Raw genomic sequence first — 14898 nt, 5'->3', positions numbered from 1 at the left:
ATAAGAAAAAAAAAAAAACCCAAAAACAAACAGAACAAAAAACAATGGGGTACCTGGGTGGCTCAGTCAGTTAAGCATTCGACTCTTGGTTTTGGCTCAGATCATGATCTAATGGTTCATGAGTTCGAGCCCTGAATCCATCTTTGTGCTGACAGTGGGGAACCTACTTGGGATTTCTCTCTACCTTACTCTCTGCTTCCCTCCAGGTGTGTACTCCCCGCCCCCCCAAAAAAATGAATAAACAAACTTTTAAAAAATATATTAAAAAAATACTGAGGGACAATTTCTAACATGTGAAACATATATAATTGGAATACCAGAATTAAAAAAAGAAAATGGAGCAGGCAACATGTTTGAATTAATGGCCAAGAATTTTCCAAAATTAATGACAGATATCAAACCACAGATCCAGGAAGCTCAGAGAACACCTAAAAGGATAAATTTGGGGGGGGAAAGCCAAAAAACTACACCTAAATATATCATGTTCAAACCAGAGGAAACCAAAGACAAATTGAAAATCTTGAAAAAGGCCAGAGAAAGAAAACACCTTACCTATAGAAGAAAAAGGAAGTAATTACAGTAGACTTCTCATTGGACACCATGTCAGCAAGAAGTGAGTAGAAAGAAGTATTTATAGAATTGAACACTCATAGTGTTCAAGGAGAAAAAAAACCCAAGCAAGAAATCTATATCCAGTGAAATTATCCTTCAGAAGTAAAGGAGCTCAGACATATATAACTGAAGGAATTCATTGCCAAGTAAACCTTCCCTATAAGAAAAGCTAAAAGAAGTTCTTCAAGGAGATAGAAAATGATATATATCAGAAATTCTGATCTACATAAAAAAAGGAGTATCAGAGAAGGGAATACATGAAAAATAAAAATAAATTACTTTTCTTTCCCAATTGATCTAAAAGATAACTGTTTAAAATAATAGTAAGAATGTACTGTGTAATTAATACTGTATGAATGGCATAGAAAGGAGGAATTAGAAATACTTTGTTAAAAGATACCTCCTAATATCTGTGTAGTGGTATAGTATTACTTGACAATAGACTTAAATTCATTAAAAATGTATATTGAAAACTCTAGGGCATCCACTAAAAAAATGTATAAAATAAAGTATAATTGATATGTTGAGAGGAGATAAAATGGAACTATGGAAAATGTTCAATTAAAGACAGGAAAGGCAGAAAAAGAGATGTTAAAAAAAGACAAAAAGCCCTTTCTTGATGAATGTTTTATCTGAACTTGAGACTATATAGTCTACTGTTGTCTTTTGTTTTTAAAGTTTTCTATACATGTCAGTTTGATCATGATAATTGATAATTGATTGATAATGCTATTCAAATGAAATATATCTTTGCTCATATTCTACTTGTTTGAGTTATTAATTACTGAAGTCTCTAGCTATGATAGTATATTTGTCTGTTTCTCTCTTAAGTTGTACCAGATTTTGCCTCACATATTTTGATGCTCTATTATTAGGTGTATACATGTTTAGGATTGTTATGTTTCCTTGGATAAAGATCATTATGTAAAACCCTTTTTTTATGCCTGACAATATTCCTTTTTCTTAAGTCTGTTTTGTCTGAAATTAATGTAGATACTTCTGCCTTACTTTGATTAATGTTATATGTTTTCCATCCCTTTATTTTTAACCTTCTGAATCTTTATATTTTTTAAATATTTATTTATTTTTGAGAGATAGAGCCCACTCAAGTGGAGGAGGGACAGAGAGAGAGAGAGAGAGAGAGAGAATCCCAGGCAGGCTCCATACTCTGCGTAGAGCCTGATGAAGGGTTCGAACTCACAAACTGCAAGATTATGACCTGAGCTGAAGTTGGATGCTTAACCAGCTGAGCCACCCAGGTGCCCCCTGAATCTTTTTTTTTTTTTTTCATTTTTATTTATTTCTAGGAGACAGAGACAGACAGCGTGAGCAGGGGAGGGTCAGAGAGAGAGGGAGTCACAGACTCTGAAACAGGCTCCAGGCTCGGAGCTGGCAGTCAGCACAGAGCCCGACGCGGGGCTCGAACCCACGAACCACGAGATCATGACCTAAGCGAAAGTCGGACGCTCAACCGACTAAGCCACCCAGGTGCCCCTGAATCTTTATTTTTAAAGTGATTTCTTATAAACAACATATACAAGGGTCTTGTTTTGTATCAATCTCTGATTTTAATTGGTGCATTTAGACCACTAACATTTAAAGTGATTATTGATTTAGGTGGATTAATACCTGCAAGGAGAAATAGTATAAACAAGCCTATATCTATCAAAGAAATAATTTCAATTTTAGTTTAATTTATTCTATAAATATGATATGTAATAGTAAATATATAAGTATACATTTATTTAATAAACTACCATAAAACTATATTTCAGTTCTAGAATATTATAAACTAATTTGTTTATTATTTCATATTTAATAAAAATACATTTTTTAATGTTTTATTTATTTTTGAGAGAGCGAGACAGCGTGAGCAGGGGAGGGTCAGAGAGAGAGGGAGACACAGAATCTGAAGCAGGCTCCAGGCCCTGAGCTGTCAGCACAGAGCCCGATATGGGGCTCGAACCCACAGACTGAGATCATGACCTGAGCCGAAGTCAGATGCTTAACCAACCAAGCCACCCAGGCGCCCCTGCCATCTATTTATAATAAAAGCTCTCATCAAAAGAATGAAATCTGGCCACGTGTAGTAACATGGATGGACCTTGAGGGTGTTATGCTGAGCGAAATAAGTCAGGCAGAGAAGGACAAATTCCATATGTTTGCATGTATAGGAGGATTAGGAGGAACTTAAACTGAGGACCGTGGGGGAGAAGAAGGGGAGAAATAGTTGGGGAGAGGGAGGGAGGCAAACCATGAGAGACTCTTGAATGCTGAGAACAAACTGAGGGCTGATGGGGGGGAGGGGGGAGATGGGCACGGAGGAGGGCATTTGTGGGGATGAGCACTGGGTGTTACATGGAAACCAACTTGCCAATAAACTATTTGTAAAAATAAATAAATAAATAAAAGCTCTCATCAAACTAGGAATAGTGGGGAATGTTCTTAGCTTGGTAAAGAACATCTACAAACAAACTTTAGCTAACACATGTATGAGAAACTAGACACGATTCCCCAAAGGTCCCCCTTAGAATAAGGCAAGAATGTTCTGTCTCACTATTCCTGTTCAACACTGTACTGGAGAATCCTAGCTAGTGCAAGAAGACAAGAGCAGGAAATTACATAAATACAAAATGGGAGGTGTGGTAGGCTAATAATGGCTCCTAGAGGTATGACCACATCCTAATCTCCAGAATCTGTGACCATTACCTTTTTTGGGGGGTTGGGAGGGGGAAGGTCTTGCAGACATGATTACATTAAGGGTCTTGAGATGAAGTGATTATTCAGGATTATCCAAGTGGGACCTAAATGCCATCACGAATGTTGTTATCAGAGAGAAGCAGAGGCAGATTAGGTTTGTACCCCGAAAAGAAGGCTATGTGAAGATGGAGGCAGAGGTCACAGTGATGCAGCTAAGGAATGCTCGCAGCTAGAAGCAGGGCAAGTTCAGGAACAGGTTTGCCCTAGAGCCTCCACAAGGTGTTCAGCCCTGCTGACAACTTGATTTGGCACTTCTGCCCTACAGAAGTGTGAGAAGACAAATTTCTGTGTTTTAAGATACCAAGTTGGTTATAATTTAACAACTGTAAGAAATTAATACAGGAAGAACGATATAAAGCTGTCTTTGTTCACAGATGACATGATTGTGGAGAAAATCTCCCCCAGACCAACAAACTCTTGAAACTACTAAGTGAGTTTACCAAGGTTTCCATGGTACAAGGTTAATAGAAAAAGTCTGTTGCTTTCTGATCGACCAGCAGTGTGAACAATTGGAATTTGAAATTCAAAAAAACCTATCATTTATAACAGCAATCCATGAACTGAATAACTTAGGTATAATCTAACAAAAATATGTATGTAATATATATGTACACCTATTAGATTGGACAGAATCCAAAAACTGGTAACACCAATTGCTAGTGAGGATATAAAGCATCAGGAACTCTCATTCACTGCTATTGGGAGTGGAAAATGATACAGCTACTTTGGAAAAAAATTTGGCAGTTATTTTCAAAGCAAAATGTGGTCTTAACCATATAATCTAGCAATTGACCTCTCAGTGTTTGTCCAACTGATTTGAAAATTTATGTCCACACAAAATCCTGCATATGAATGTTTATAGCAGCTTTACTCATAGTTGCCCAAAACTGGAGCAACCAAGATATCCTTTAATAGGCAAATGGATAAATAGAATTGTGGTACATGTATACAATGGAATATTATTTATCAATAAAAGGAAATGAACTATCAAGCCATGAAAAGACACCAGTGAACCTTACGTGCATATTGCTGGAGCGCCTGGGTGGCTCAGTTGGCTGAGTGTCCAACTTCGGCTCAGGTCATGATCACACAGTTTGTGAGTTTGAGCCCCACATCGGGCTCTGTGCTGACAGCTCAGAGCCTAGAGCCTGCTTCAGATTCTGTGTCTCTTTCTCTTTCTCTGCCCCTCCCCTGCTCACACTCTGTCTCTCTCTCTCTCTCAAAAATAAATATTAAAAAAATTTTTAATGCCTATTGCTAAATGAAAAAGCCAGTCTGAAAGGCTGTATGGTTCTAACACATGACATTCTGGAAAAGGCAAAAGTGTTGCAATAGTTTATGATCAACGGTTGCTAGTGTGGATGGGAGAAGATGAAAATGTGAAGCACAGAGCTGTGAACATGTGTGTGATAGTGTAATGGAAGATGCGTGACACTGCACGTTTGTCAGAACCACTAGAAGCTTCACGAGGTGTGAACCTTAATGTACGCAAATAAAGAACATTTAGGAGATCAGGGGATTCCAGGGTAGAATGCTGACTGAGCAAAGAATTTGACTAGGTTACAAATGTGTGAAACGGCCTCACTGAAGGAGGTGGGCAGAAAGGTGGTGACCCACATAGCACTATAAATTGGGGTGGCTGTGAGGCTAAAGGCCAATGAGACTGCACATTAGTGCTGGAGAGTAGTTGATAAAGTTATTTCCGATGGTGTGGGTAACAAATCTGGTAGTGTTCCACATGGATATTGCATGTGCACAGTTAAAGAAATGGATGACAGATGCTAGGTGCCAGATTTCTCACTGTTGAAGTGGGAGTTTACATATAAAGCAGGGCAAAGGGCCAGAATGATCCATGCAGTGATGGGTCAGAGTTGGAGACATCCGTATTATGCATGTTTAGTGTAATACAGATAGTTAAATATGGAATTAATAGATGTATATATATATATAAGTGGGTTAGTATACACATGTATATTGCTTTGCTAGGCAGCTGAGAGAGCCAGAAACAAGCCCCTGCAGTAATGGTGTACATCTACCTCCGGGATTTGGGGTTCTAGTACCATTCTCTAGTAAAAGTAACTAGGGCTCTTTGGAGAAATGGCTTATTCTCTCAGACAGGGGCAGAAAACATAAAAGATGAGCCTGGAGCATTTGATAATACCAGAGTAAGTGCGTAAAAAGCGTACTTCATGGTGGAGGTGTGGCAAAGGTATCTAGGAAGCAACTGAGAGAGCTCCAGTGGCCAAAAGTAGAACCATTTGAGCAATGAGATAATGAACTGGATTATAAACCCGGGTATAGGGTCTCTGAGTCTGTACTGCTAGAATTGATTGTAAGTAAGTACATAGGAGCAGACAAATCTCATGCAAAAAAGTCCACATAATTTATGTCACTATTTCCGCCTGAAGGTACTAAATTGTAATTCCTCATTCTGTAAGTGTGGGATACACATAAAGGCTTCTTTCCAAGGGGTGCAGTGTGGGAAATAGAGAAAAGAGAGTGACTTTGCAGTGGAGAAAGCTGGCACACCCTACCTCCCAAGTGTTTGCAGTCAACATAAACAGTGGTAAATCATGTCGATGGGAGGTACGCTTGAGATGATATGGTGAGAATGGCACTTTACCTCTGTGGTCTTCCTCCCCCAAAACCTATCACCCCAGTTTAATCAAAATGAAAGAAATGTCTGACAAGTCCCAAATGAGAGACATTTTACAAAATACCTGACCAGTACTCCTCAAAACTGTCAATGGTCATTAAAACAAGGCAAGTCCAAGAAACTGTAAACCATGGAGATATGACAAATGTACACATTATGGTATCCTGGGTGCAATTGGACTCTAAGTAAAACTAAGGATATCTAAATAAAGTACGGATTTGGGCTAATAGTAGTATGCCTATATTGGTTTATTAATTGTAACAAATGTACCACTTAAGTTTTTAATAATAGGGGAAACTGAGTGTAGGGTTTATGGAGATTCTCTGTACTATCTTTACAATGTTTTGGCAGATTTAGATCTGTTCTAAAATTTGAAATTCATTTAAAAATAAATAATATGTTCTTCTGAGCCACCTGTCCAGTTTTCTCACCTGATTTGGGATAAACCTCAAAACTGTCTCCCCTTTCCCATTAGTCAGTTAAAGGTAGGAAATATTGTAGTTTGCTTTTTCTTGATAGCTGTGATCATCCATCTACCGATTGATCCATCCACCCATCCATCCATCCATCCATCCATCCATCCATCCATCCATCCACCCACCCATCCACCCATCCACCCATCCATCCACCCATCCACCCATCCATCCACCCATCCATCCATCCATCCATCCATCCACCCATCATCCATCCATCCACCCATCCACCCATCCATCCACCCATCCACCCATCCATCCACCCATCCATCCATCGATCCAAAATTCATTATTGAGCCTTGCATGTGTGTCATGCTCTGGGGATACAAAGTGCATAGAAAGATATCGCACCTGCCTTCAAATGTGCTTACAATACAATTAAGAAAGAGGGACAGACACAGTATTCAGGCCACTGTTACTACTCCTGGGCTTTTGTTGCTATCATGATAGGTATTCTGCTCTGCTCCCCCCAAATATGTTAGGAGGGGAGTCTCCTCCATTATCCAACCTCCAGACTCTTTCAGAGGAGTTTGGCTCTTTTGGTTAACTTTAAATTGTGTGATTTTTAAGTGACCATACTTTTTTTTTTAGGCTTCCAAATGTGCCCTTGGACTTTTATCTTAATCTTCTAAGATGCTCGGAAGAATTTAGGTGATATCCAGTGTTGTACCCAAAAGCTTTCTAGTGAATCAGAAAGCAGTGTCACACTTTAGGAAAGCATACCTTGGTGTTGGTCTTATTGTGAATTCTTTGGAGATGTTCCCCTTGACTATTCCATCTATTTGGGGGGGAGGGGGGGCTTTAATTTCTTCTTCTTGATTATCTTATTTCTGGTGTTGTGGTGACCACACATTAGTTCTGTAGTCCTATCCATTTATTCGTTCATTCATTAATCAACTCAGTGCATGCCCACCACGGGGTCTTTGCACTTGCTGTTTACCTGCTTGTGATGTTCTTTTCATAAATGCCTTTCATTCAGTCTCTATTTGAATATCACTCCTGAGCGATGCCTTTATGATCACTCTATTTAAATATGGCTACCTCTCCCCAACTCCATCACTCTCTACCTCATTACATTGCTTTCTTCTTCATAGCATTTACCTCCACTGACATTTGTTATATATTTATTTATTGTCCTCCTCTTCTAGAAACTCTGCTTACAAGGGTAGGAACTTTATTATCTTGTTTAGTGGTCTGTTCTCAGCATCTAGAACAGAGTCTGGCACAGCTCAGTGAGTATCTGTTAGGTGACTGCTGCATGACAGATATATCTGCATTTCTTCCAATGGGCCTGTAGACCCACAGCGAGAAAAGGCTTCTGATGACCTGCTTTCATAAATCAGAATTTCTGTCACATTTTTACAGATTGAAACTCTACCTAAGTCTTTGATTCATTTATAGTTGTATAATGCTTGAGAGTTTTCAAAGTGCTTTTTCATACAGATTGTCTCTTTTGATTCCTTGTATAACAAACATTATGAAGCAAGTAAGCATTTTTAGCCATACTTTATGGGTAAGATGGTTCAGGAGACAAAACCAGGTCATCTAACTTCTAGCTCATCAAATGATTAGCCCAGATTTATGTTTCACCTCCACCTGTATCTAGAATGTATGCTTTCGAGGGCAAGGGCTTGAATTATTTGTTGTTTTACTTTACACCGTGCCTTACACATAGCGTGTTTACCAAAAGTGTGTCAATTTGAACCTTTTCATTCATAGGATAGTGTGGAAGTATCTTTTCCCTTTGAAACTAAAGGGGAAAGTTTTAACCATTTCTTTCCAACATTCCCATTGACCACTTACTTCTTTGATGCACCTTGGAAGAATCCCAGACATTAGCCTTACCTGCGGTCCCCCAGAATCAGAGGGCTAGTGTCATGAATTTGCACAAGAATCACCTAAGAACCTTGTTTACATTCAGATTCTGACTCGGTTGATCTCGTATAGGACCCGAGAGTCTGCATTTTTAGCAAGCGCCCCCGGTGGTACCCATGCTGCTACTCTGTGGTCTGCATGTTGAGTAGTTCAAGGTTAGGTAACCACATGAAAGGTGGAATCTCTGTTTGGCTACCTGACTTTGTGACCCTAGGTAAGTGTCTTGGAGACACAATAGCATATTGGTTAAGCTGTATTTTTTTGGTTAGAACTCTACCCCCTCCTTTGATAACTGTGTGACCCCAAGCAGGTTATTTAACATTTCTTCTTTTTAAATTTTTTAACGTTTTATTTATTTTTGAGAGACACAGAGAGACAGAGCGCAAGCAAGGGAGGAGCAGAGAGGGAGGGAGGCACAGAATCCAAAGAAGGCTCCAGGCTCTGAGCTGTCAGCACAGAGCCTGACCTGGGGTTCGATCGCACGAACTGCGAGACCTTGACCTGAGCCGAAGTCCGATGATCAACTGACAAAGCCACCCAGGAGTCCCAATTTAACTTTGCTGTATCTCAATTTTATCTTTTAAAATAGGGATCATATCAGTACTTACTGCAGGTGTTATGAGGAATGACTGAGTTATTACTTGTAAAGCACCTAGAATAAAGCATAGTGCACAGTGCACAGTGCATCTTAACCGTCATTATCATTTCTTTGTCTCCTGTGCTCTTCTGTTAAACTATATCAGTAGGTTTAAGATACATTTGAGAGACAGAAAGTTGTTTATAGTAATTCTAGGTTATGAAATAGTATGATGTCTTTCATGAAATTCCTGATCTTGTTGGAAGACACACTGCTCTCATTAATGAACAGCGAGGTACAAATAAGCTAGCGCTGATTTTCCTTGCTTTATCACAGCCATACCGAGTACTTTCTGTTGCGCATAAGAAAACGAGGGGAAAACGAGTGGGCACTCCAGTTTTGTAGTAAAGTGTTGTGATAAATGATACTAAGCACGGGGCACAAACTTGTTTTTATTCATCTCAGTTATGCATTAAATAAACCAACTCAATTTTAATTTCCACTGACTAAGATGTGTAAAAAATAAGTTTTTAATTAACATGGAGGGTTTTTTTTTCCCTTTTGTTTTAGGATCAGATTTTATTAAGACCTCTACTGGAAAAGAAACTGTAAATGCCACCTTCCCCGTAGCTATAGTAATGCTACGGGCCATTAGAGATTTCTTCTGGAAAACTGGAAACAAGGTATGTTATTGCCAGCAAATCTTTCTTCGGAGTAAAGATAATGTTATTTATAATACCAGTTACAGCCACAAAAATTGTCTTTGTATGCAGAAGGTGTGAATGAGTTACATTTATTAAGATAAATGTTTAATTTACCTTTCATTGCAAAAGAACACATTCATGGAGAAAAATGTGCGATTAGCAGAAAGTGAGTGTGAGTGTGGGAGTAAGTATGTGTGATCAAGATGTAAACTCACTTTATGTCCTTTTATTAACTGAAGACAATTTTATCACTGACAAGAGATTCCTAAATGGGTTCTTTAACGAACTAATTCTGCTGCAACACAGAGGCTTTCTGGTAAGGCGTTGGCCAGCGAAAACAGGTTAATGCAGAAATTAAACTTCCTTGAGGAATGGAAAGAATTGCAGAGTAACATTTATTGAATGATAAGCTGTGGTGGTGATATGGAAAGTATGCAATATAATGGGAAATAATCTTTTCCTGTCATTATTGAAGGACACACATAAATTGGTTTTTCTGTTGGGAAACCCCCGGTCCAGAAAAACTTATTACTTTTAATAATATGAGGTGAAGAGAAAATTCTCGAGGAGATGAACTTATTAAACAAAATAATGAAATGCTGTGAAACAGCAGGGGAAAGGTAGCTAGACGTTATATAGCTCTTGAATTAAATATCCATTTTTGCGTTTTATGGCAGTTGGATGTACTCTTTGGAAGACTGTTAAGCTGAGGAGGGTATGTGCCAGCTTTTGTCAGCTTTTCGCAAAATAATACATATTTTTTTGAAACATAGGAAGTTAAAAAGAAAAATGCGTATGAGGTGTTTTTTTTAAATGAGTTTGGATTTTCCTTTCTGCTTCAAGTTGTTTGTTTAGCTGCAAATTATCTCAAAGGATTTTTCTTCTTTACACCATTGGAGAGAAAGGTTGTTTGTTTTGTTTTGTTTTGTTTTTTTAATGAGACTGTCCCTTCCTCAGAAGGCATCTTTAAAAGCTGATCTCTGGATCACTGCCGAATGGACACCCGAAAAAAGACCTTTAATCCTATGCCAACTGGATGTGATGACTTTATATGTGACTGTACCTTCAGTTCATTTTGGAACTGGAGCCCTTTTTTTTAGAATGTACTGGGTTTCAGAGGAAATGAACTTCTTCCAGAATTTTCTCCTTCAGAATAATTTCATATCTTAAAAAAGTACGAATAGGAGCACTGTCTACTGTGACCTTCCTTATGATAGTTGACTCAGTTTGAGTAACCTCTTCTTGGTAGCCGTTCTGCATTGATCCGAATTAAAGAAAAAGTTTAGCTGTAAAAAAGAAAACTCTCTCTGGTCCTCCCCCCTGAGACCACCAGCCTTCATTTAGACCGACAGTTCCTATTTTGTGCCAAAGTACAACAAAATAAGATGTTCAATGCCTGGGTTCTCATCCCTAGCACTTCTGCATCAGGGGTAATCCTCGGGCATCTGTGTGTCTCATAAACTCTAGAGTCAGGGTTAAAACTCACCACTAGAGACCCAATCCTGTTGTGTTCTCAGCAAACATTCATTGAGTGGTTAACTGTGCGCCATGTTAACCCGTGTTAACAGGGATATGAAATGAACAAATCCTTTCCCAGGAGAGCTCCTAGACGATAAGCAAAGAATTTCAATAAAAGTTTTAAGCGCTCAATATCCTAGGTCATTGTACAGTAGAAGGGACTCTTTGCTGTCTTCCAGTACTTTCCTTTTACTTGTATTGACTCTTTCTTCAACAAAGTTCACCCCGGTTTTATCAACAACACACAGATACAAGTCAAATCATCTTCATTATGATCACGTTTGATTTCACACGGTGAGGATCTGTGTCTGTGTCTACAAATCAGGTGCATCCTTTCAGGTTGTTGACAAGTTGCCTGGGCAGCCGTTAGACCGTAAACTTTCTACATCATTGATTTAAGGGGTGTTTTAAAATGTGATGGGCCATCTCCCAGACCATGATAAGTGTCACTCTGAGCAGCAGAGGTTTAATATTTCATAACTGATTTCATTGCAGATTTATGTTTTCCATATTCTCTCCCTTACGAAGAAAAGGATAAACTTACTTAGAACCTCTCTTTAGAAACATTGCCGAACAGACTTGCTGACACAACTGAACTATATAGAAAAATCTATATGCAGCACTGCCTAATGGACAGCAATGCTCCTATGATTAACATGTATGCTAATATCAGCTAATTGATATGGGGGGCTTCTTCTCAAGAAATAAGCTTCTCCTATCTATCTCCCCAGCTCACCCCATCTCCCTGCCCTCTCTTAGAGCCACTTGAGCTCCAGAGTAATAGACAGATAGAGTGAGGATCAGTGTACAGCTGCTGCCTAGTCGTGTGGCCCTGTGTACCTGAGGCAGGGAAACTGGTAAGAACGACCGGTATTCCATATGACAATCAATGAGGGTCTAAACTAAAACAGCAGAAGTGAGAGCAGAGAGGAAGTATATGTGTGGGAGATACAGGAGAGAAGATTAGTAGGACTTGACTATTCATTGATTGGGTTTGGTGTGGTGGGGAAAATGGCGGAGCCTAGGTTAACTCTGAGTCTTCTGGTTTGGGTTAGTTACGGAGCCTTGCATTTATCGTCTCCCTTCTCTAGCATTCTTTAGTAGTTAACCCCGTGCTGGTGCTACCTATGGAATCAACAGCTCTTAGTGTTCGAACACTCCTGAGCTGTAGTACTTGGGTTATGGAGTGTTTTTTTGATTGTTCCCATCTATAGATGGTCTCTACTACAGGATTCAAGTTCATGAGACCAGTAAATCCAGATAAGCAGGTTTTACTGTTTATAGAACACATTTATCCATTTCTAATGGACTCAGGGACATCGTTTGTAAACTTCAGATACTGGCTCACTTGTGCTTTCTTAATGTTCACCTTCAAAGACTACTGACCTGTGAAGAGTTCCTACACTATCTTTTTCTCCTGCACTTACTTAAGTGGTCTGGCTGCTTTGTAAAACTCTTTCTCCTTAAAACTTGGAGGAAAGTCCCTGTAGTTACATTGATGAAAACAATTGTCAACACCCCTCCCTCATTGCTGCCAGTTTGGTTGGTGTGGCCTTGCTGATTCCCTCTTCTTATTTTGAATACGTGTATGTGTCTTTTGCACCTCAGGATGAAAGGCTGAAAGGTGACTAGCCAGGCTCACTTGTAGAAATGTGGAATGAACGGCTTTTGTGGTATCTGTTTTCTTTGTTTATTGACACATCTCTTGTGTATCCCCGGTTCACAGCTATAGTTTAGGTGGTTGAGGTTTATGACTTTCCAATAAGTGCAATGTTAATGAGGGTTATTAACGCTCATTAGTGTCTCCTCAGAAGCAGTGACATTCTTCCCGTTAATCTTGGAGAAGTCATTTTGTAGCGTGAATGGGCATGAGCCAGTTATCTAAGCTCTTTTGCTGGGTACAGTGAAATAGACTTGAAAAAAGAGGAGAGAGAGGAGAATCGAGACCCTGTATTAACGCAGTACCATTTTTTAAGGCACAACAGTAACAAGCATTGTTCTCTTTCCCACCTTCCCTTTTAGATCGGCTTTAAACCAGCAGGAGGCATCCGCAGTGCAAAGGATTCCCTTGCCTGGCTCTCTCTCATAAAAGAAGAGCTGGGAGACGAATGGCTGACGCCAGAACTCTTTCGAATAGGTGCCAGTACTCTGCTTTCAGACATCGAGAGGCAGGTGAGTAATCGTCCATTGTCCTTGGCACAAATTGACAAGTTTCTTTTTGAGAAAGAAATGAATAGCTCTTATTGGGCTCTGAGAACTGGAGATAAAAACTCATCTGATTTACCTCATTGTACCCAAAGTTCTGTTTTCTTCCAAGCAAACCTCCACCAGAAGTAGCCTGACTGGAGAGTCTACTGATGTGCATTTTGGGCTTTAGAAGGAAACATTAATTAAATTACTAATTATTATTTAAGAGTATAAGTATTGATATATATGCTATATAATACTTATTAATTAACTGAATTCTGATTTTCCTCACAGATTTACCATCACGTGACTGGAAGATACGCGGCTTATCACGATCTACCGATGTCTTAAATCAGCGACCAATTCCAGAAAAGTCCTTTAAAATGTGTTTTTCCACATAGCTGGTAAAATTATTTAGTTAAAATATGAGGGAATGAATAGGTAACTGATGGGTTTTTTTTTTCCCTTTGAACTTGCACTGAATTTAATTTGAAGAATAAAAGGAAAAAAATAACTAACCCATACATGGTATTCTTTTTCAGGCACATCTGAAATGGCCCTAATTACTTGATGATCTGTATTGTTAATTTTGTGAAGATTTCCTCTTAAAAATTCTGCGTAAAATATTAATGATAACTCTGACAACATTAAATTCTGAGGGAAAAAAATTCTAGATGGCCCGAGAAATGTGCCTGAGCCAAAGAAAATGCCACATTCCAGAGCTTCTGGCCGTACTCTAATGACTTCAGGAATCACTGGCTTGGCACTAATTTCCTGCCATGAAAATCTGTCTTTAATTTTTACAACAGATACGCTCTTTTATTGTTTTGCTAATGAAACCTCTGATACTGTTATATGATATTATGGCTATTGTCTTTTATAAAAATCTCTCTGTAGTTTATTGTTTTGGAAAAAACTTTTCAATTGTAACAGTACATACTGAAAAAGTAATCCGTTAAATATATAAAAAGTTTTTATCAATGACTTTCTGAATCTCTCTCGCACAGCCTTTGTGTATTTACATCATAAAACACCTCCGTGACATTATTAATGAGTACAACTTATGTACATATTCTGAAACATTTACAATTTTCTAGCATAGTGATTGGAGAAGAACAGCAAAGACTAATGTAGCATTTAATACGTGCTAAGCTCTTTACATAGATCAATGTATTTAATAGATTGATTACATAGATTAATTACATAGATTAATGTGTTTAATCCCTATAACAGTCAGAACTGATATTATCATCCTTTTTTATACAGATGAGGGACTGAGGCACAGAGAGCTTAAGCAACTTGTCAGAGATCACAGAGCTTGGAATTAGCAGAGTCAGGACTCAGACCCAGACTGTGCAGTCACGCCGTGGGTCACTGTCCCTCAGCCCACGCAGACACCTAGTCAGAGCTCCCTGTCCGCTCTGCGGGTGGTCGTCTGCTTTGTGGTCTACTCGTGCCTTTGCTCTTTGTCTCTCCCAGCTTTCCAGCTCTGCCGTTTTCGCTTGCTGGCACGTCCGTGAATTACAGTTCCTAAGT

At 39.0% G+C, this 14898-nt stretch overlaps 1 protein-coding gene across 1 annotated transcript in view; it reads left to right on the top strand.

Annotated features, from left to right (window-relative positions):
• Window positions 1-13880, top strand: part of DERA (deoxyribose-phosphate aldolase) — an 88572-nt gene extending 74692 nt beyond the window's left edge. The window contains exons 10-12 of the mRNA XM_077756411.1: window positions 9524-9636; window positions 13198-13347; window positions 13657-13880. Of these exons, the coding sequence (XP_077612537.1) occupies window positions 9524-9636; window positions 13198-13347; window positions 13657-13713 (320 nt within the window). The 3' untranslated portion in view covers window positions 13714-13880. The remainder of the gene's footprint in view (window positions 1-9523; window positions 9637-13197; window positions 13348-13656) is intronic.
• The last annotated feature ends 1018 nt before the right edge of the window (window positions 13881-14898 follow it).

The sequence above is a fragment of the Crocuta crocuta genome, unplaced genomic scaffold (assembly GCF_008692635.1).
Source record: "Crocuta crocuta isolate KB4526 unplaced genomic scaffold, BGI_CrCroc_1.0 scaffold262, whole genome shotgun sequence".
Taxonomy (NCBI): Eukaryota; Metazoa; Chordata; class Mammalia; order Carnivora; family Hyaenidae; genus Crocuta; species Crocuta crocuta.
Note: the sequence above shows the minus strand (reverse complement) of the source record. Positions and strands in the feature narration are given on the sequence as shown.